This window comes from Oncorhynchus keta, unplaced genomic scaffold (genome assembly GCF_023373465.1).
Source record: "Oncorhynchus keta strain PuntledgeMale-10-30-2019 unplaced genomic scaffold, Oket_V2 Un_contig_1888_pilon_pilon, whole genome shotgun sequence".
NCBI lineage: Eukaryota > Metazoa > Chordata > Actinopteri > Salmoniformes > Salmonidae > Oncorhynchus > Oncorhynchus keta.
Window position 1 is genome coordinate 248,516 of NW_026281161.1, and position 20,039 is coordinate 268,554.

Below are 20,039 nucleotides of genomic sequence, written 5' to 3' on the forward strand. Positions count from 1 at the left end.
AGAGAGAGAGAGAGAGAGACAAGACAGCCTCTCTGAGAAGAACGGCTTGCAGTTCAACTCCAGTCCAGGAGAGGGGGCAGTAGTGTTCTCTTAGCTGCGGTCTGTCAACGGTGACCTGAGCTGCAGAAAAGGTCCTCTATCAGCTGATATTAATGTATTATAGTGAAAATCTATGACCCATCAATTCATCCTCAGGCTTCCTATATCTCATTTCCTGTCTGCTATTTCCTGCCTGCTGCTGCCCTCTGGGAACTGGAGTTGAGCAGTGGAAAGACGACAGTAGGGAGTTAGTTTAGACCAGTAGGGAGTTAGTTTAGACCAGTAGAGAGTTAGTTTAGACCAGTAGGGAGTTAGTTTAGACCAGTAGAGAGTTAGTTTAGACCAGTAGGGAGTTAGTTTAGACCAGACCTGGTTTAGACCAGTAAGGAGTTAGTTTAGACCAGACCTGGTTTAGACCAGTAAGGAGTTAGTTTAGACGAGACCTGGTTTAGACCAGTAAGGAGTTAGTTTAGACCAGACCTGGTGTAGACCAGTAGGGAGTTAGTTTAGACCAGGTCTGGTGTAGACCAGTAGGGAGTTAGTTTAGACCAGTAAGGAGTTAGTTTAGACCAGACCTGGTTTAGACCAGTAGGGAGTTAGTTTAGACCAGACCTGGTGTAGACCAGTAGGGAGTTAGTTTAGACCAGGTCTGGTGTAGACCAGTAGGGAGTTAGTTTAGACCAGTAAGGAGTTAGTTTAGACCAGACCTGGTTTAGACCAGTAGGGAGTTAGTTTAGACCAGACCTGGTTTAGACCAGTAAGGAGTTAGTTTAGACCAGACCTGGTTTAGACCAGTAGGGAGTTAGTTTAGACCAGGCCTGGTTTAGACCAGTAGGGAGTTAGTTTAGACCAGTAGGGAGTTAGTTTAGACCAGACCTGGTTTAGACCAGTAAGGAGTTAGTTTAGACCAGTAGAGAGTTAGTTTAGACCAGTAGGGAGTTAGTTTAGACCAGTAGGGAGTTAGTTTAGACCAGACCTGGTTTAGACCAGTAAGGAGTTAGTTTAGACCAGTAGGGAGTTAGTTTAGACCAGTAAGGAGTTAGTTTAGACCAGTAAGGAGTTAGTTTAGACCAGTAAGGAGTTAGTTTAGACCAGTAAGGAGTTAGTTTAGACCAGTAAGGAGTTAGTTTAGACCAAGGAGTTAGTTTAGACCAGACCTGGTTTAGACCAGTAGGAGTTAGTTTAGACCAGTAGGGAGTTAGTTTAGACCAGTAGGGAGTTAGTTTAGACCAGTAGGGAGTTAGTTTAGACCAGTAAGGAGTTAGTTTAGACCAGTAAGGAGTTAGTTTAGACCAGTAAGGAGTTAGTTTAGACCAGTAAGGAGTTAGTTTAGACCAGTAGAGAGTTAGTTTAGACCAGTAGGGAGTTTGTTTAGACCAGTAGAGAGTTAGTTTAGACCAGTAGGGAGTTAGTTTAGACCAGGCCTGGTTTAGACCAGTAGAGAGTTAGTTTAGACCAGTAGGGAGTTAGTTTAGACCAGTAGGGAGTTAGTTTAGACCAGTAGGGAGTTAGTTTAGACCAGTAAGGGAGTTAGTTTAGACCAGTAAGGAGTTAGTTTAGACCAGTAAGGAGTTAGTTTAGACCAGTAAGGAGTTAGTTTAGACCAGTAGGGAGTTAGTTTAGACCAGTAGGGAGTTAGTTTAGACCAGTAAGGAGTTAGTTTAGACCAGCAAGGAGTTAGTTTAGACCAGTAAGGAGTTAGTTTAGACCAGTAAGGAGTTAGTTTAGACCAGTAGAGAGTTAGTTTAGACCAGTAGGGAGTTAGTTTAGACCAGGCCTGGTTTAGACCAGTAGAGAGTTAGTTTAGACCAGTAGGGAGTTAGTTTAGACCAGTAGGGAGTTAGTTTAGACCAGTAGGGAGTTAGTTTAGACCAGTAGGGAGTTAGTTTAGGGAGTTAGTTTAGACCAGGTCTGGTGTAGACCAGTAGGGAGTTAGTTTAGACCAGTAGGGAGTTAGTTTAGACCAGGCCTGGTGTAGACCAGTAGAGAGTTAGTTTAGACCAGTAGGGAGTTAGTTTAGACCAGGCCTGGTTTAGACCAGTAGAGAGTTAGTTTAGACCAGGCCTGGTTTAGACCAGTAGGGAGTTAGTTTAGACCAGTAGGGAGTTAGTTTAGACCAGTAGGGAGTTAGTTTAGACCAGTAGGGAGTTAGTTTAGACCAGGCCTGGTTTAGACCAGTAGGGAGTTAGTTTAGACCAGTAGGGAGTTAGTTTAGACCAGTAGGGAGTTAGTTTAGACCAGTAGGGAGTTAGTTTAGACCAGTAGGGAGTTAGTTTAGACCAGACCTGGTTTAGAGGTATCTTTCACTGACTTGAGCCAGGCTTGAGACAGGAAGGAGACAGGATTATGACAGGAAGGAGACAGGATTATGACAGGAAGGAGACAGGCTTGAGACAGGAAGGAGGAAACTGTAGGAAGCAGTCGGCGGTATAGGGGACAGTTTAGGGGGACGACGGGGGGATACGACGGGGGGGGTACGACAGGGGTGTGACTGACTTGTGCAAGGCTTGATGCCCAACGGGTTGACTGAGGCAGTCAGCTCCATAGAGGGTACCAGCTCGTAGGCCTTGTTGTCGGGGCACTTGGCTTTGCCTTCATGGTACCGGCTGTAGATACCCCGCCCAGCAGAGTAACCACCCAGGTATGACCCCCGGGGGCCGGGGGCACGGCTACCTGCCGTCGCTCGGCCACGACCTCGCACAGCACCTGCTGGAGATGGGCCACAGTGGGGGGGGGGCTGTTTAGGGTTACGCTTCAATATATAGGGGCATGGGATATGTTTAGGGCACGTTCAGCTTAGCACAGGGCCCAGCGGCGTCAGGGTTTGACCGGGGGAGGCCGTCGTTGTAAATACGTTTTGTTTCGTAGGTTTGACGTCTTCACTACTATTCTACAATGTATAAAATAGTAAAAAAATTAATAAAAACCCTGGAATGAGTCGATGTGTCCAAACTTTAAACTGGTAGTGTTTATACAGATAGATATTTCATAATATTCTGCCCCAGACATTACTACTTGCCCGTCCTCCCCTTTTAAAGTGCCACCAGCCTCCTGTGGCACTGAAGTTCGTTGTTGCTATCCGTGATCCTTGGGACGTCACTACCTTAAACCCCTAACCTACCCTAGACTTCTACCCTAAACCCCTTACCCTACCCTAAACCCTAAACCCCTACCCTAAACCCCTACCCTACCACCAACCTCCTGTGGCACTGAAGTTCGTTATTGCTATCCGTGATCCTTGGGACGTCACTACCTTAAACCCCTAACCTACCCTAGACTTCTACCCTAAACCCCTTACCCTACCCTAAACCCTAAACCCCTACCCTAAACCCCTACCCTACCACCAACCTCCTGTGGCACTGAAGTTCGTTGTTGCTATCCGTGATCCTTGGGACGTCACTACCTTAAACCCCTAACCTACCCTAGACTTCTACCCTAAACCCCTTACCCTACCCTAAACCCTAAACCCCTACCCTAAACCCCTACCCTACCACCAACCTCCTGTGGCACTGAAGTTCGTTATTGCTATCCGTGATCCTTGGGACGTCACTACCTTAAACCCCTAACCTACCCTAGACTTCTACCCTAAACCCCTTACCCTACCCTAAACCCTAAACCCCTACCCTAAACCCCTACCCTACCACCAACCTCCTGTGGCACTGAAGTTCGTTGTTGCTATCCGTGATCCTTGGGACGTCACTACCTTAAACCCCTAACCTACCCTAGACTTCTACCCTAAACCCCTTACCCTACCCTAAACCCTAAACCCCTACCCTAAACCCCTACCCTACCACCAACCTCCTGTGGCACTGAAGTTCGTTGTTGCTATCCGTGATCCTTGGGACGTCACTACCTTAAACCCCTAACCTACCCTAGACTTCTACCCTAAACTCTTACCCTACCCTAAACCCCTACCCTAAACCCCTACCCTACCCTACCCAAAACCCCTACCCTAAACCCTAAACCCCTACCCTAAACCCCTACCCTAAACGCCTACCCTAAACACCTACCCTAAACCCCTACCCTACCCTAAACCCCTAAACCCCTACCCTAAACCCCTACCCTAAACCCCTACCCTAAACGCCTACCCTAAACACCTACCCTAAACCCCTACCCTACCCTAAACCCCTAAACCCCTACCCTAAACCCCTACCCTAAACCCCTACCCTAAACCCCTACCCTACCCTAAACCCCTACCCTACCCTACCCTACCCTAAACCCCTACCCTAAACCCCTAAACCTCTACCCTTAACCTTAACTCTTACTTTAACCGTTTTAAATGTCAAATTCAATGGGGTGGTGTCCGAGAGTTGGGACGTCCCAAGGAATCCAGTTTGGACATTTCCCATCAAAGTGTGAAGCCGTCGTTAGGGGGGAGGGCTGCTATGGGGCGTCATTTTGTCAGAGGTGCAAAAATATATATATATACTGTACATTGTCTATGTTTATCTAGTCATTAGTTTGTGTGATTCCAACACTGGTAGAACATCTAATAACCGAAGTTGTCAAGGAGTGTGGGAGACATCGTGGGGTCTGACAGTTTGTCTGTCTACTAGCGAACTGAAGAGGTGATGGAACAAGGGGAAGTTGTTATAGAAACCCAGAGAGAGGAGTTGGTCACATGACCAGGAAGTTGATGTTTCATTGGATAAGGGAGTGTAAAGGAGTAGCCAATAAAGGATGGAATAGATTACCATTGGTCTGTATCATTGGGCCTCCTTTGGAGAGAAAACCAGAACACAGTGATTACAGTCAACGTCTGGACGGATGAGTTGGATCGGCCCAAATGGAACCCTGTCCCCTATACAGGGCACTACTTCTGACAAGGGCCCATAGGGTTAGAGCCAATAGGGCTCTGGTCGATAGTAGTGCCCTGCAAATGGAATAGAGTGCTACTTAGGACACAGATTAGTTGAGCTGCCACCCAGACACCTGCCAGCATCACTCATCACAGGGGACGGGCTCAGCACTGAAAAAGGGGGACTCTCTGCAATATGGCGTCCTCAGAGGTTACTTACAGAGGAGACGCTTCCTGCTTACAGACAGTGAAGGGAGACAGCAGAATCATAATCTGCCAATACTCCAGACAGCCACTAGGGGATCCTCTCGATGCAGGTATAGAGGCCCACAGTGGAGGTGTCATAATACCCATAAGACCTAGCGGTCAAACAAGGAAATGGTTCCAATCACCGTTCATTTTCCAATAAGGGATTTTAGAAACACTTTAAATGAGGGCTGTGTTTTGTGTAGGTTTAACCCTGCCGTGGTGTTTTGTGTAGGATTAACCTGTCGTGGTGTTTTGTGTGGGTTTAACCTGCCGTGGTGTTTTGAGTAGGTTTAACCTGCCGTGGTGTTTTGTGTAGGTTTAACCTGTCGTGGTGTTTTGTGTAGGTTTAACCTGTCGTGGTGTTTTGTGTAGGTTTAACCCTGCCGTGGTGTTTTGTGTAGGTTTAACCCTGTCGTGGTGTTTTGAGTAGGTTTAACCTGCCGTGGTGTTTTGTGTAGGTTTAACCTGCCGTGGTGTTTTGTGTAGGTTTAACCCTGCTGTGGTGTTTTGTGTAGGTTTAACCTGTCGTGGTGTTTTGTGTAGGTTTAACCCCTAGGTTTAACCTGCCGTGGTGTTTTGTGTAGGTTTAACCTGTTTAACCTGTCGTGGTGTTTTGTGTAGGTTTAACCTGCCGTGGTGTTTTGTGTAGGTTTAACCTGCCGTGGTGTTTTGTGTAGGTTTAACCCTGCCGTGGTGTTTTTGTGTAGGTTTAACCTGCCGTGGTGTTTTGTGTAGGTTTAACCTGCCGTGGTGTTTTGTGTAGGTTTAACCTGCCGTGGTGTTTTGTGTAGGTTTAACCCTGTTTAACCGTGGTGTTTTGTGTAGGTTTAACCTGCCGTGGTGTTTTGTGTAGGTTTAACCCTGCCGTGGTGTTTTGTGTAGGTTTAACCTGTCGTGGTGTTTTGTGTAGGTTTAACCTGCCGTGGTGTTTTGTGTAGGTTTAACCTGCCCTGGTGTTTTGATGACCCTGTAAATCTCTCTAGGACAAGGTGACTTTTATCAATATATTCAGCTCTATTTACTCTCATATTCTAAAATGCTAATTAGCATCAAAGTAGACACCATGCCAGACTACAAATCATCTCTGATACCTTTACTACCAGGTATTGATCCTGCAGGTCTCTAGCTGATACCTTTACTACCAGGTATTGATCCTACAGGTCATCTCTGATACCTTTACTACCAGGTATTGATCCTACAGGTCATCTCTGATACCTTTACTACCAGGTATTGATCCTACAGGTCATCTCTGATACCATTACTACCAGGTATTGATCCTACAGGTCATCTCTGATACCTTTACTACCAGGTATTGATCCTGAAGGTCATCTCTGATACCTTTACTACCAGGTATTGATCCTACAGGTCATCTCTGATACCTTTACTACCAGGTATTGATCCTACAGGTCATCTCTGATACCTTTACTACCAGGTATTGATCCTACAGGTCATCTCTGATACCTTTACTACCAGGTATTGATCCTACAGGTCATCTCTGATACCTTTACTACCAGGTATTGATCCTACAGGTCATCTCTGATACCTTTACTACCAGGTATTGATCCTACAGGTCTCTAGCTGATACCTTTACTACCAGGTATTGATCCTGGAGGTCATCTCTGATACCATTACTACCAGGTATTGATCCTACAGGTCATCTCTGACACCTTTACTACCAGGTATTGATCCTGGAGGTCATCTCTGATACCTTTACTACCAGGTATTGATCCTACAGGTCATCTCTGATACCTTTACTACCAGGTATTGATCCTACAGGTCATCTCTGATACCTTTACTACCAGGTATTGATCCTACAGGTCATCTCTGATACCTTTACTACCAGGTATTGATCCTGGAGGTAATCTCTGATACCTTTACTACCAGGTATTGATCCTACAGGTCCTCTCTGATACCTTTACTACCAGGTATTGATCCTGCAGGTCATCTCTGATACCTTTACTACCAGGTATTGATCCTGCAGGTCATCTCTGATACCTTTACTACCAGGTATTGATCCTGGAGATCATCTCTGATACCTTTACTACCAGGTATTGATCCTACAGGTCATCTCTGACACCTTTACTACCAGGTATTGATCCTGGAGGTCATCTCTGATACCTTTACTACCAGGTATTGATCCTACAGGTCATCTCTGACACCTTTACTACCAGGTATTGATCCTACAGGTCTCTAGCTGATACCTTTACTACCAGGTATTGATCCTGGAGGTCATCTCTGATACCTTTACTACCAGGTATTGATCCTACAGGTCATCTCTGACACCTTTACTACCAGGTATTGATCCTGGAGGTCATCTCTGATACCTTTACTACCAGGTATTGATCCTGCAGGTCTCTAGCTGATACCTTTACTACCAGGTATTGATCCTGCACCTCATCTCTGATACCTTTACTACCAGGTATTGATCCTGCAGGTCATCTCTGATACCATTACTACCAGGTATTGATCCTACAGGTCATCTCTGATACCTTTACTACCAGGTATTGATCCTACAGGTCATCTCTGATACCTTTACTACCAGGTATTGATCCTGGAGGTCATCTCTGATACCTTTACTACCAGGTATTGATCCTGGAGGTCATCTCTGATACCTTTACTACCAGGTATTGATCCTGCAGGTCTCTAGCTGATGTTTACTACCAGGTATTGATCCTGCAGGTCTCTATCTGATACCTTTACTACCAGGTATTGATCCTACAGGTCATCTCTGACACCTTTACTACCAGGTATTGATCCTACAGGTCATCTCTGACACCTTTACTACCAGGTATTGATCCTGGAGGTCATCTCTGATACCTTTACTACCAGGTATTGATCCTGCAGGTCTCTAGCTGATACCTTTACTACCAGGTATTGATCCTGCAGGTCTCTATCTGATACCTTTACTACCAGGTATTGATCCTACAGGTCATCTCTGACACCTTTACTACCAGGTATTGATCCTACAGGTCTCTAGCTGATACCTTTACTACCAGGTATTGATCCTACAGGTCTCTAGCTGATACCTTTACTACCAGGTATTGATCCTACAGGTCATCTCTGATACCTTTACTACCAGGTATTGATCCTGGAGATCATCTCTGATACCTTTACTACCAGGTATTGATCCTACAGGTCATCTCTGACACCTTTACTACCAGGTATTGATCCTGGAGGTCATCTCTGATACCTTTACTACCAGGTATTGATCCTACAGGTCATCTCTGACACCTTTACTACCAGGTATTGATCCTACAGGTCTCTAGCTGATACCTTTACTACCAGGTATTGATCCTGGAGGTCATCTCTGATACCTTTACTACCAGGTATTGATCCTACAGGTCATCTCTGACACCTTTACTACCAGGTATTGATCCTGGAGGTCATCTCTGATACCTTTACTACCAGGTATTGATCCTGCAGGTCTCTAGCTGATACCTTTACTACCAGGTATTGATCCTGCACCTCATCTCTGATACCTTTACTACCAGGTATTGATCCTGCAGGTCATCTCTGATACCATTACTACCAGGTATTGATCCTACAGGTCATCTCTGATACCTTTACTACCAGGTATTGATCCTACAGGTCATCTCTGATACCTTTACTACCAGGTATTGATCCTGGAGGTCATCTCTGATACCTTTACTACCAGGTATTGATCCTGGAGGTCATCTCTGATACCTTTACTACCAGGTATTGATCCTGCAGGTCTCTAGCTGATACCTTTACTACCAGGTATTGATCCTGCAGGTCTCTATCTGATACCTTTACTACCAGGTATTGATCCTACAGGTCATCTCTGACACCTTTACTACCAGGTATTGATCCTACAGGTCATCTCTGACACCTTTACTACCAGGTATTGATCCTGGAGGTCATCTCTGATACCTTTACTACCAGGTATTGATCCTGCAGGTCTCTAGCTGATACCTTTACTACCAGGTATTGATCCTGCAGGTCTCTATCTGATACCTTTACTACCAGGTATTGATCCTACAGGTCATCTCTGACACCTTTACTACCAGGTATTGATCCTACAGGTCTCTAGCTGATACCTTTACTACCAGGTATTGATCCTACAGGTCTCTAGCTGATACCTTTACTACCAGGTATTGATCCTACAGGTCATCTCTGATACCTTTACTACCAGGTATTGATCCTGGAGGTCATCTCTGATACCTTTACTACCAGGTATTGATCCTGGAGGTCATCTCTGATACCTTTACTACCAGGTATTGATCCTACAGGTCATCTCTGATACCTTTACTACCAGGTATTGATCCTACAGGTCATCTCTGATACCTTTACTACCAGGTATTGATCCTGGAGGTCATCTCTGATACCTTTACTACCAGGTATTGATCCCAGGTCATCTCTGATACCTTTACTACCAGGTATTGATCCTACAGGTCATCTCTGATACCTTTACTACCAGGTATTGATCCTACAGGTCATCTCTGACACCTTTACTACCAGGTATTGATCCTGCAGGTCATCTTATACCTTTACTACCAGGTATTGATCCTACAGGTCATCTCTGATACCTTTACTACCAGGTATTGATCCTACAGGTCATCTCTGATACCTTTACTACCAGGTATTGATCCTACAGGTCATCTCTGATACCTTTACTACCAGGTATTGATCCTACAGGTCATCTCTGATACCTTTAACCAGGTATTGATCCTACAGGTCATCTCTGACACCTTTACTACCAGGTATTGATCCTGCAGGTCATCTCTGATACCTTTACTACCAGGTATTGATCCTACAGGTCATCTCTGATACCTTTACTACCAGGTATTGATCCTACAGGTCATCTCTGATACCTTTACTACCAGGTATTGATCCTACAGGTCATCTCTGATACCTTTACTACCAGGTATTGATCCTACAGGTCATCTCTGATACCTTTACTACCAGGTATTGTGTGATTTGTAGTTCTTTACGGGAGTCACATTAGATAGTTAATCCAGAGATTTGTAGTTCTTTACGGGAGCCACATTAGATAGTTAATCCAGAGATTTGTAGTTCTTTACGGGAGTCACATTAGATAGTTAATCCAGAGATTTGTAGTTCTTTACAGGAGTCACATTAGATAGTTAATCCAGAGATTTGTAGTTCTTTACGGGAGCCACATTAGATAGTTAATCCAGAGATTTGTAGTTCTTTACGGGAGCCACATTAGATAGTTAATCCAGAGATTTGTAGTTCTTTACAGGAGCCACATTAGATAGTTAATCCAGAGATTTGTAGTTCTTTACGGGAGCCACATTAGATAGTTAATCCAGAGATTTGTAGTTCTTTACAGGAGCCACATTAGATAGTTAATCCAGAGATTTGTAGTTCTTTACGGGAGTCACATTAGATAGTTAATCCAGAGATTTGTAGTTCTTTACAGGAGTCACATTAGATAGTTAATCCAGAGATTTGTAGTTTTTTACGGGAGCCACATTAGATAGTTAATCCAGAGATTTGTAGTTCTTTACGGGAGTCACATTAGATAGTTAATCCAGAGATTTGTAGTTCTTTACAGGAGTCACATTAGATAGTTAATCCAGAGATTTGTAGTTTTTTACGGGAGCCACATTAGATAGTTAATCCAGAGATTTGTAGTTCTTTACGGGAGCCACATTAGATAGTTAATCCAGAGATTTGTAGTTCTTTACGGGAGCCACATGAGCAGCTAATTAGCATTTCATTGGGGGTAAATACAGGCGAATACATGAATAAAAGATCTACACAGTTATCAAAACGTCACACCAGGGTAAACTGACACGAAACAACAGCCCTTAATTTAAGTGTTTCTATAAAAAATCCCCTTTGGGGAAAAATGATTGGAACCATTTCCTTGTTTGACCGCGGGGTGTTATGGGTATCATGACTCATACCGTGGTACTCTATATGCCTCAACGGAGGGAAGAAACTAGGAAGACACAACAGTGGCCATCTTGGGAATATTGTCGTTCTCGGTAGTCGCTGAGCAGGAAGTCACCCCTCTGTATCCTGTGACGTCATATTGCGGAGCGCGTCCCCATTTTACCTCTCTAACAGTTATCGATGCTGATCGGTGATTTATAACCGGTAAATGATCAATAATCATTCAGAACACCTATTCATCAGATTCATCAATATCAATATTCATCACGATCATCTACTAATCACATGTATTTGATGAGGTGGATTCACTATTGGTTACATTTACAACAGCACACCCCATCTAATCAACAGATCAGTTACGTCTGTGGTACAAAAGGCTACGTTTATACAGGCAGCCCAAGTTTCGAGCTAAAGAGCTGATCTGATTGGTGTAAAAAAAATAGAAAAGAACAAACACGATCAGAATGTGACTGTCTGTGTAAACGCAGCCACAGAGACCCAGAGGGAAAGGACTCTACAGACACTATTATCTAATCTATTATCTATTATCTAATCTACAATCTATTAAGATCAGAATGTGACTGTCTGTGTAAACGCAGCCACAGAGACCCAGAGGGAAAGGACTCTACAGACACTATTATCTAATCTATTATCTATTATCTAATCTACAATCTATTAAGATCAGAATGTGACTGTCTGTGTAAACGCAGCCACAGAGACCCAGAGGGAAAGGACTCTAACCTTTGATGAAGTAGTCCCTGTTGGGTCCGATCAGCGTGTTGTAAGGGTACCCATAGTAGGTGAGGGTGTAGGGGTCACACTGGTACACGTAGTTCTGCTGGACTGGTTCCGGAGCTGCCGCGGCCGCTGTAGCGCCCCCTTTAGATGCCTTCTGGTAACGCGTGTACTGCTCCTTGTCGACAGGCTTAGCCAGGGTGACCTCGATACAGGACCCCTCCACCTCCGTCCCGTTCAGGTGGTCCATGGCAACCACGGCATCGTCACGGGACGAGAAGTGGACGAAGGCGTAGTCGCGGATCTTCTTGACACGTTCCACGCAGCCCTGGTTCCACTGGCCAAACACCTAGAACACAGAGACATGTTAATACAGCCCTGGTTCCACTGTCCAAACACCTAGAACACAGAGACATGTTAATACAGCCTGGGTTCTACTGGCCAAACACCTAGAACACAGAGACATGTTAATACAGCCTGGGTTCCACTGGCCAAACACCTAGAACACAGAGACATGTTAATACAGCCTGTGTTCTACTGGCCAAACACCTAGAACACAGACACATGTTAATACAGCCTGGGTTCCACTGGCCAAACACCTAGAACACAGAGACATGTTAATACAGCCTGGGTTCTACTGGTCAAACACCTAGAACACAGAGACATGTTAATACAGCCTGGGTTCTACTGGCCAAACACCTAGAACACAGAGACATGTTAATACAGCCTGGGTTCCACTGGCCAAACACCTAGAACACAGAGACATGTTAATACAGCCTGGGTTCTACTGGCCAAACACCTAGAACACAGAGACATGTTAATACAGCCTGGGTTCTACTGGCCAAACACCTAGAACACAGAGACATGTTAATACAGCCTGGGTTCTACTGGCCAAACACCTAGAACACAGTGACATGTTAATACAGCCTGGGTTCTACTGGCCAAACACCTAGAACACAGAGACATGTTAATACAGCCTGGGTTCTACTGGCCAAACACCTAGAACACAGAGACATGTTAATACAGCCTGGGTTCCACTGGCCAAACACCTAGAACACAGAGACATGTTAATACAGCCTGGTTCCACTGTCCCAAACACCTAGAACACAGACACATGTTAATACAGCCTGGGTTCTACTGGCCAAACACCTAGAACACAGAGACATGTTAATACAGCCTGGGTTCTACTGGCCAAACACCTAGAACACAGTGACATGTTAATACAGCCTGGGTTCCACTGGCCAAACACCTAGAACACAGTGACATGTTAATACAGCCTGGGTTCCACTGGCCAAACACCTAGAACACAGTGACATGTTAATACAGCCTGGGTTCCACTGGCCAAACACCTAGAACACAGACACATGTTAATACAGCCCTGGGTTCCACAGGCCAAACACCTAGAACACAGACACATGTTAATACAGCCTGGGTTCTACTGGCCAAACACCTAGAACACAGACACATGTTAATACAGCCTGGGTTCTACTGGCCAAACACCTAGAACACAGACACATGTTAATACAGCCCTGGGTTCCACTGGTCAAACACCAAGCAACCAATCAACTAATCCATCAATCACTAAATCAACCAATCAACCAATCAATCAACCGATCAAACAGTCACTAAACCAATCAATCACTAAATCAACCAATCAACCAATCAATCAACCGATCAAACAGTCACTAAACCAATCAATCACTAAATCAACCAATCAACCAATCAATCAACCGATCAAACAGTCACTAAACCAATCAATCACTAAATCAACCAATCAACCAATCAATCAACCGATCAAACAGTCACTAAACCAATCAATCACTAAATCAACCAATCAACCAATCAATCAACCGATCAAACAGTCACTAAACCAATCAATCAGTAAGTCAACCAATCAATCCGACCTGTCTCAGTGTGTCCTCGCTGGTCTCCATCATCAGGTTCCTGACGTATAGAATCTTCACGGTCTCCATGACGTCCTCGTCCACGTCTATCTCCGGCTCCGCCCAGTCCACGGCGATCTGGTGCCCCCACAGTTGGATCCTGCCGGGCATCAGCTTCCTGCGCGCCATGGCCGCGGCACGGTGACTCTCGTACTCCACGAAGGCAAAGCCCCGGTTCTTCATCTTGTCCGCCGCGCTGGCGTACACTATGACGTCCAGGACGCCCTCCGTCACCTTGGAAACCTCCTCCAGGATCTCCTCTCTCTTCTTGGTTTTGGGGATGCCCCCGATGAAGAGGCGACAGTTGTCCACGGAGCAGCAGACCCCTAGGAGGCGTCCGGGACGCACCTCGTAGTTGTTGAGCTCCCGCACGGCGCGTTTGGCCTGGTGTTTCTGTGTGTACATGACGAAGGCGTAGCCGCGGTTCTTACCGTCAAAGTCCATCATCAGACGCATCTCGTAGATCTGACCCGCCGACGCGAACACCGGGACCAGCTCGTCTTCGTAGACGTCCCGGGGGATCTTACCCACGAAGATCTCACAGCCGCGTGGCGGGGAGGCGGATTCCCAGCCCGGTGGGGGCCGTATTTCCTCTGACCGTTCTCCTGCACCATGCCGTACCCCGTACGCTCCATCAGAGACACTAGGGCCGCTTCGTTGTGGGCCCCGGACACACCCTCGGGCACTGTGATTGGTCCATGCGGGGAGTGATGGGAAGGGCCTGGGGGGTTGGAACCGGAAGGCGCTGGGTTATTACTCATGGCTGAAGAGGAGGAGGCGGGATCTTCGGCTGTCATTCTGACTAAACCATCCAATCAGATGTGGTGCCTGAGAGAGAAAGAGAAGGGGAAAAAGATACATTCGTTATTTTCTATTGGCTAAACGAGGGATCGCGTCACATTTGATGGACAGAGAACCAACTACACCAGTGAAGCTAGAACATCGTGGAATAGGTAACTAACAGATGTAGAGGAAAAGACCAGTAGACTGGATGTTTTATCTACCTGTCTAGAACCAGTCTAGAACCAGTCTAAAACCAGTCTAGAACTAACTACACCAGTGAAGCTAGAACATTGTGGAATAGGTAACTAACAGATGTAGAGGAAAAGACCAGTAGACTGGATGTTTTATCTACCTGTCTAGAACCAGTCTAGAACCAGTCTAAAACCAGTCTAGAACCAACTACACCAGTGAAGCTAGAACATCGTGGAATAGGTAACTAACAGATGTAGAGGAAAAGACCAGTAGACTGGATGTTTTATCTACCTGTCTAGAACCAGTCTAGAACCAGTCTAGAACCAACTACACCAGTGAAGCTAGAACATCGTGGAATAGGTAACTAACAGATGTAGAGGAAAAGACCAGTAGACTGGATGTTTTATCTACCAGTCTAGAACCAGTCTAGAACCAGACTAGAACCAGTCTAGAACCAGTCTAGAACCAGTCTAGAACCAGTCTAGAACCAGTCTAAAACCAGTCTAGAACCAACTACACCAGTGAAGCTAGAACATCGTGGAATAGGTAACTAACAGATGTAGAGGAAAAGACCAGTAGACTGGATGTTTTATCTACCTGTCTAGAACCAGTCTAGAACCAGTCTAGAACCAGTCTAGAACCAACTACACCAGTGAAGCTAGAACATTGTGGAATAGGTAACTAACAGATGTAGAGGAAAAGACCAGTAGACTGGATGTTTTATCTACCTGTCTAGAACCAGTCTAGAACCAGTCTAGAACCAACTACACCAGTGAAGCTAGAACATCGTGGAATAGGTAACTAACAGATGTAGAGGAAAAGACCAGTAGACTGGATGTTTTATCTACCTGTCTAGAACCAGTCTAAAACCAGTCTAGAACCAACTACACCAGTGAAGCTAGAACATCGTGGAATAGGTAACTAACAGATGTAGAGGAAAAGACCAGTAGACTGGATGTTTTATCTACCTGTCTAGAACCAGTCTAGAACCAGTCTAGAACCAGTCTAGAACCAACTGCACCAGTGAAGCTAGAACATCGTGGAATAGCTAACAAACAGATGTAGAGGAAAAGACCAGTAGACTGGATGTTTTATCTACCTGTCTAGAACCAGTCTAAAACCAGTCTAGAACCAGTCTAGAACCAGTCTAGAACCAGACTAAAACCAGTCTAGAACCAACTACATCAGTGAAGCTAGAACATCGTGGAATAGGTAACTAACAGATGTAGAGGAAAAGACCAGTAGACTGGATGTTTTATCTACCTGTCTAGAACCAGTCTAGAACCAGTCTAGAACCAGTCTAGAACCAACTACACCAGTGAAGCTAGAACATTGTGGAATAGGTAACTAACAGATGTAGAGGAAAAGACCAGTAGACTGGATGTTTTATCTACCTGTCTAGAACCAGTCTAGAACCAGTCTAGAACCAACTACACCAGTGAAGCTAGAACATCGTGGAATAGGTAACTAACAGATGTAGAGGAAAAGACCAGTAGACTGGATGTTTTATCTACCAGTCTAGAACCAGTCTAGAACCAACTACACCAGTGAAGCTAGAACATTGTGGAATAGGTAACTAACAGATGTAGAGGAAAAGACCAGTAGACTGGATGTTTTATCTACCTGTCTAGAACCAGTCTAGAACCAGTCTAGAACCAACTACACCAGTGAAGCTAGAACATCGTGGAATAGGTAACTAACAGATGTAGAGGAAAAGACCAGTAGACTGGATGTTTTATCTACCAGTCTAGAACCAGTCTAGAACCAGACTAGAACCAGTCTAGAACCAGTCTAGAACCAGTCTAGAACCAGTCTAAAACCAGTCTAGAACCAACTACACCAGTGAAGCTAGAACATCGTGGAATAGGTAACTAACAGATGTAGAGGAAAAGACCAGTAGACTGGATGTTTTATCTACCTGTCTAGAACCAGTCTAGAACCAGTCTAGAACCAGTCTAGAACCAACTACACCAGTGAAGCTAGAACATCGTGGAATAGGTAACTAACAGATGTAGAGGAAAAGACCAGTAGACTGGATGTTTTATCTACCTGTCTAGAACCAGTCTAGAACCAGTCTAGAACCAAACCAGTCTAGAACCAGTCTAGAACCAACTACACCAGTGAAGCTAGAATATCGTGGAATAGGTAACTAATAGATGTAGAGGAAAAGACCAGTAGACTGGATGTTTTATCTACCTGTCTAAAACCAGTCTAGAACCAGTCTAGAACCAGTCTAGAACCAGACTAAAACCAGTCTAGAACCAGTCTAGAACCAGACTAAAACCAGTCTAGAACCAACTACATCAGTGAAGCTAGAACATCGTGGAATAGGTAACTAACAGATGTAGAGGAAAAGACCAGTAGACTGGATGTTTTATCTACCTGTCTAGAACCAGTCTAGAACCAGTCTAGAACCAGTCTAGAACCAACTACACCAGTGAAGCTAGAACATTGTGGAATAGGTAACTAACAGATGTAGAGGAAAAGACCAGTAGACTGGATGTTTTATCTACCTGTCTAGAACCAGTCTAGAACCAGTCTAGAACCAACTACACCAGTGAAGCTAGAACATCGTGGAATAGGTAACTAACAGATGTAGAGGAAAAGACCAGTAGACTGGATGTTTTATCTACCTGTCTAGAACCAGTCTAGAACCAGTCTAGAACCAACTACACCAGTGAAGCTAGAACATCGTGGAATAGGTAACTAACAGATGTAGAGGAAAAGACCAGTAGACTGGATGTTTTATCTACCTGTCTAGAACCAGTCTAGAACCAGTCTAGAACCAACTACACCAGTGAAGCTAGAACATCGTGGAATAGGTAACTAACAGATGTAGAGGAAAAGACCAGTAGACTGGATGTTTTATCTACCAGTCTAGAACCAGTCTAGAACCAGACTAGAACCAGTCTAGAACCAGTCTAGAACCAGTCTAAAACCAGTCTAAAACCAGTCTAGAACCAACTACACCAGTGAAGCTAGAACATCGTGGAATAGGTAACTAACAGATGTAGAGGAAAAGACCAGTAGACTGGATGTTTTATCTACCTGTCTAGAACCAGTCTAGAACCAGTCTAGAACCAGTCTAGAACCAACTACACCAGTGAAGCTAGAACATTGTGGAATAGGTAACTAACAGATGTAGAGGAAAAGACCAGTAGACTGGATGTTTTATCTACCTGTCTAGAACCAGTCTAGAACCAGTCTAGAACCAACTACACCAGTGAAGCTAGAACATCGTGGAATAGGTAACTAACAGATGTAGAGGAAAAGACCAGTAGACTGGATGTTTTATCTACCTGTCTAGAACCAGTCTAGAACCAGTCTAGAACCAACTACACCAGTGAAGCTAGAACATCGTGGAATAGGTAACTAACAGATGTAGAGGAAAAGACCAGTAGACTGGATGTTTTATCTACCAGTCTAGAACCAGTCTAGAACCAGTCTAGAACCAGTCTAGAACCAGTCTAGAACCAGTCTAGAACCAGTCTAAAACCAGTCTAGAACCAACTACACCAGTGAAGCTAGAACATCGTGGAATAGGTAACTAACAGATGTAGAGGAAAAGTCCAGAACCAGACTGGATGTTTATCTACCTGTCTAGAACCAGTCTAGAACCAGTCTAGAACCAGTCTAGAACCAACTACACCAGTGAAGCTAGAACATTGTGGAATAGGTAACTAACAGATGTAGAGGAAAAGACCAGTAGACTGGATGTTTTATCTACCTGTCTAGAACCAGTCTAGAACCAGTCTAGAACCAACTACACCAGTGAAGCTAGAACATCGTGGAATAGGTAACTAACAGATGTAGAGGAAAAGACCAGTAGACTGGATGTTTTATCTACCAGTCTAGAACCAGTCTAGAACAAGACTAGAACCAGTCTAGAACCAGTCTAGAACCAGTCTAGAACCAGTCTAGAACCAAACCAGTCTAGAACCAGTCTAGAACCAACTACACCAGTGAAGCTAGAATATCGTGGAATAGGTAACTAATAGATGTAGAGGAAAAGACCAGTAGACTGGATGTTTTATCTACCTGTCTAAAACCAGTCTAGAACCAGTCTAGAACCAGTCTAGAACCAGACTAAAACCAGTCTAGAACCAGTCTAGAACCAGACTAAAACCAGTCTAGAACCAACTACATCAGTGAAGCTAGAACATCGTGGAATAGGTAACTAACAGATGTAGAGGAAAAGACCAGTAGACTGGATGTTTTATCTACCAGTCTAGAACCAGTCTAGAACCAGACTAGAACCAGTCTAGAACCAGTCTAAAACCAGTCTAGAACCAGTCTAGAACCAGTCTAAAACCAGTCTAGAACCAACTACACCAGTGAAGCTAGAACATCGTGGAATAGGTAACTAACAGATGTAGAGGAAAAGACCAGTAGACTGGATGTTTTATCTACCTGTCTAGAACCAGTCTAGAACCAGTCTAGAACCAGTCTAGAACCAACTACACCAGTGAAGCTAGAACATTGTGGAATAGGTAACTAACAGATGTAGAGGAAAAGACCAGTAGACTGGATGTTTTTTACCTGTCTAGAACCTGTCTAGAACCAGTCTAGAACCAACTACACCAGTGAAGCTAGAACATCGTGGAATAGGTAACTAACAGATGTAGAGGAAAAGACCAGTAGACTGGATGTTTTATCTACCCTAGAACCAGTCTAGAACCAGTCTAGAACCAGTCTAGAACCAACTACACCAGTGAAGCTAGAACATCGTGGAATAGGTAACTAACAGATGTAGAGGAAAAGACCAGTAGACTGGATGTTTTATCTACCTGTCTAGAACCAGTCTAGAACCAGTCTAGAACCAACTACACCAGTGAAGCTAGAACATCGTGGAATAGGTAACTAACAGATGTAGAGGAAAAGACCAGTAGACTGGATGTTTTATCTACCAGTCTAGAACCAGTCTAGAACCAGACTAGAACCAGTCTAGAACCAGTCTAAAACCAGACTAAAACCAGACTAGAACTAGGGTCACAATAGAGAACATCACAGCCTTATGAAATCTAAAGGTCGTGATATTTTGGCTAATGAGTTACGTACAGTAGAGCACGACACAGGTCACATGACCAATATACACCGTCCTATGAGAACCCAGCATCCATAAAACCAGGAACGATACAGTAAAATAACCAACTTCCTCCTTTCATTCCTCTCCTCTCCTCTCCTCTCCTCTCCTCTCCTCTCCTCTCCTCTCCTCTCCCCTCCTCTCCCCTCCTCTCTCTCCTCTCCTCTCCTCTCCTCTCCTCTCCTCTCCTCTCCTCTCCTCTCCTAACTAACAGATCTCCTCTCCTCTCCTCTCCTCTCTAGAACCTCTCCTCCTCTGAACCCCCCCATCTCCTCTAGAACCAGTCTCCTCTCCTCTCCTCTCCTCTCTTCTCTTCTCCTCTCCTCTCTTCTCC

General features: G+C 44.7%; 1 protein-coding gene and 3 long non-coding RNA genes across 8 annotated transcripts in view; 2 read left to right on the forward strand and 2 right to left on the reverse strand.

The window, feature by feature from the left end:
* rbm47 (RNA binding motif protein 47) overlaps positions 1 to 20,039 on the reverse strand; it is an 81,328-nt gene that overhangs the window by 8,622 nt on the left and 52,667 nt on the right. The window contains 4 exon segments of the mRNA XM_052504232.1: positions 2,536 to 2,748; positions 11,711 to 12,053; positions 13,609 to 14,231; positions 14,234 to 14,475. Coding sequence (XP_052360192.1) covers positions 2,536 to 2,748; positions 11,711 to 12,053; positions 13,609 to 14,231; positions 14,234 to 14,444 — 1,390 coding nt within the window. The 5' untranslated portion in view covers positions 14,445 to 14,475.
* LOC127920308 (uncharacterized) lies at positions 4,764 to 11,704 on the forward strand. Of its 5 annotated transcripts, none has more exons than XR_008105826.1 (5): positions 4,764 to 5,289; positions 5,431 to 5,601; positions 5,912 to 6,698; positions 8,098 to 8,139; positions 9,823 to 11,704. It is a non-coding gene; the product is annotated as an uncharacterized LOC127920308 (long non-coding RNA). The 5 variants fall into 5 exon arrangements; XR_008105822.1 differs by having other exon boundaries at positions 5,277 to 5,346; XR_008105823.1 differs by lacking the exon at positions 8,098 to 8,139 and adding an exon at positions 9,172 to 9,254 and having other exon boundaries at positions 5,277 to 5,346; positions 9,987 to 11,704.
* Positions 5,702 to 6,060, reverse strand: LOC127920312 (uncharacterized). The gene is made up of 3 exons (XR_008105833.1): positions 5,976 to 6,060; positions 5,829 to 5,885; positions 5,702 to 5,771 (listed from the first exon to the last, which is right to left on the reverse strand). It is a non-coding gene; the product is annotated as an uncharacterized LOC127920312 (long non-coding RNA).
* On the forward strand, positions 14,484 to 19,098 carry LOC127920310 (uncharacterized). Its single transcript, XR_008105831.1, has 4 exons — positions 14,484 to 15,419; positions 15,835 to 16,085; positions 16,490 to 17,990; positions 18,796 to 19,098. It is a non-coding gene; the product is annotated as an uncharacterized LOC127920310 (long non-coding RNA).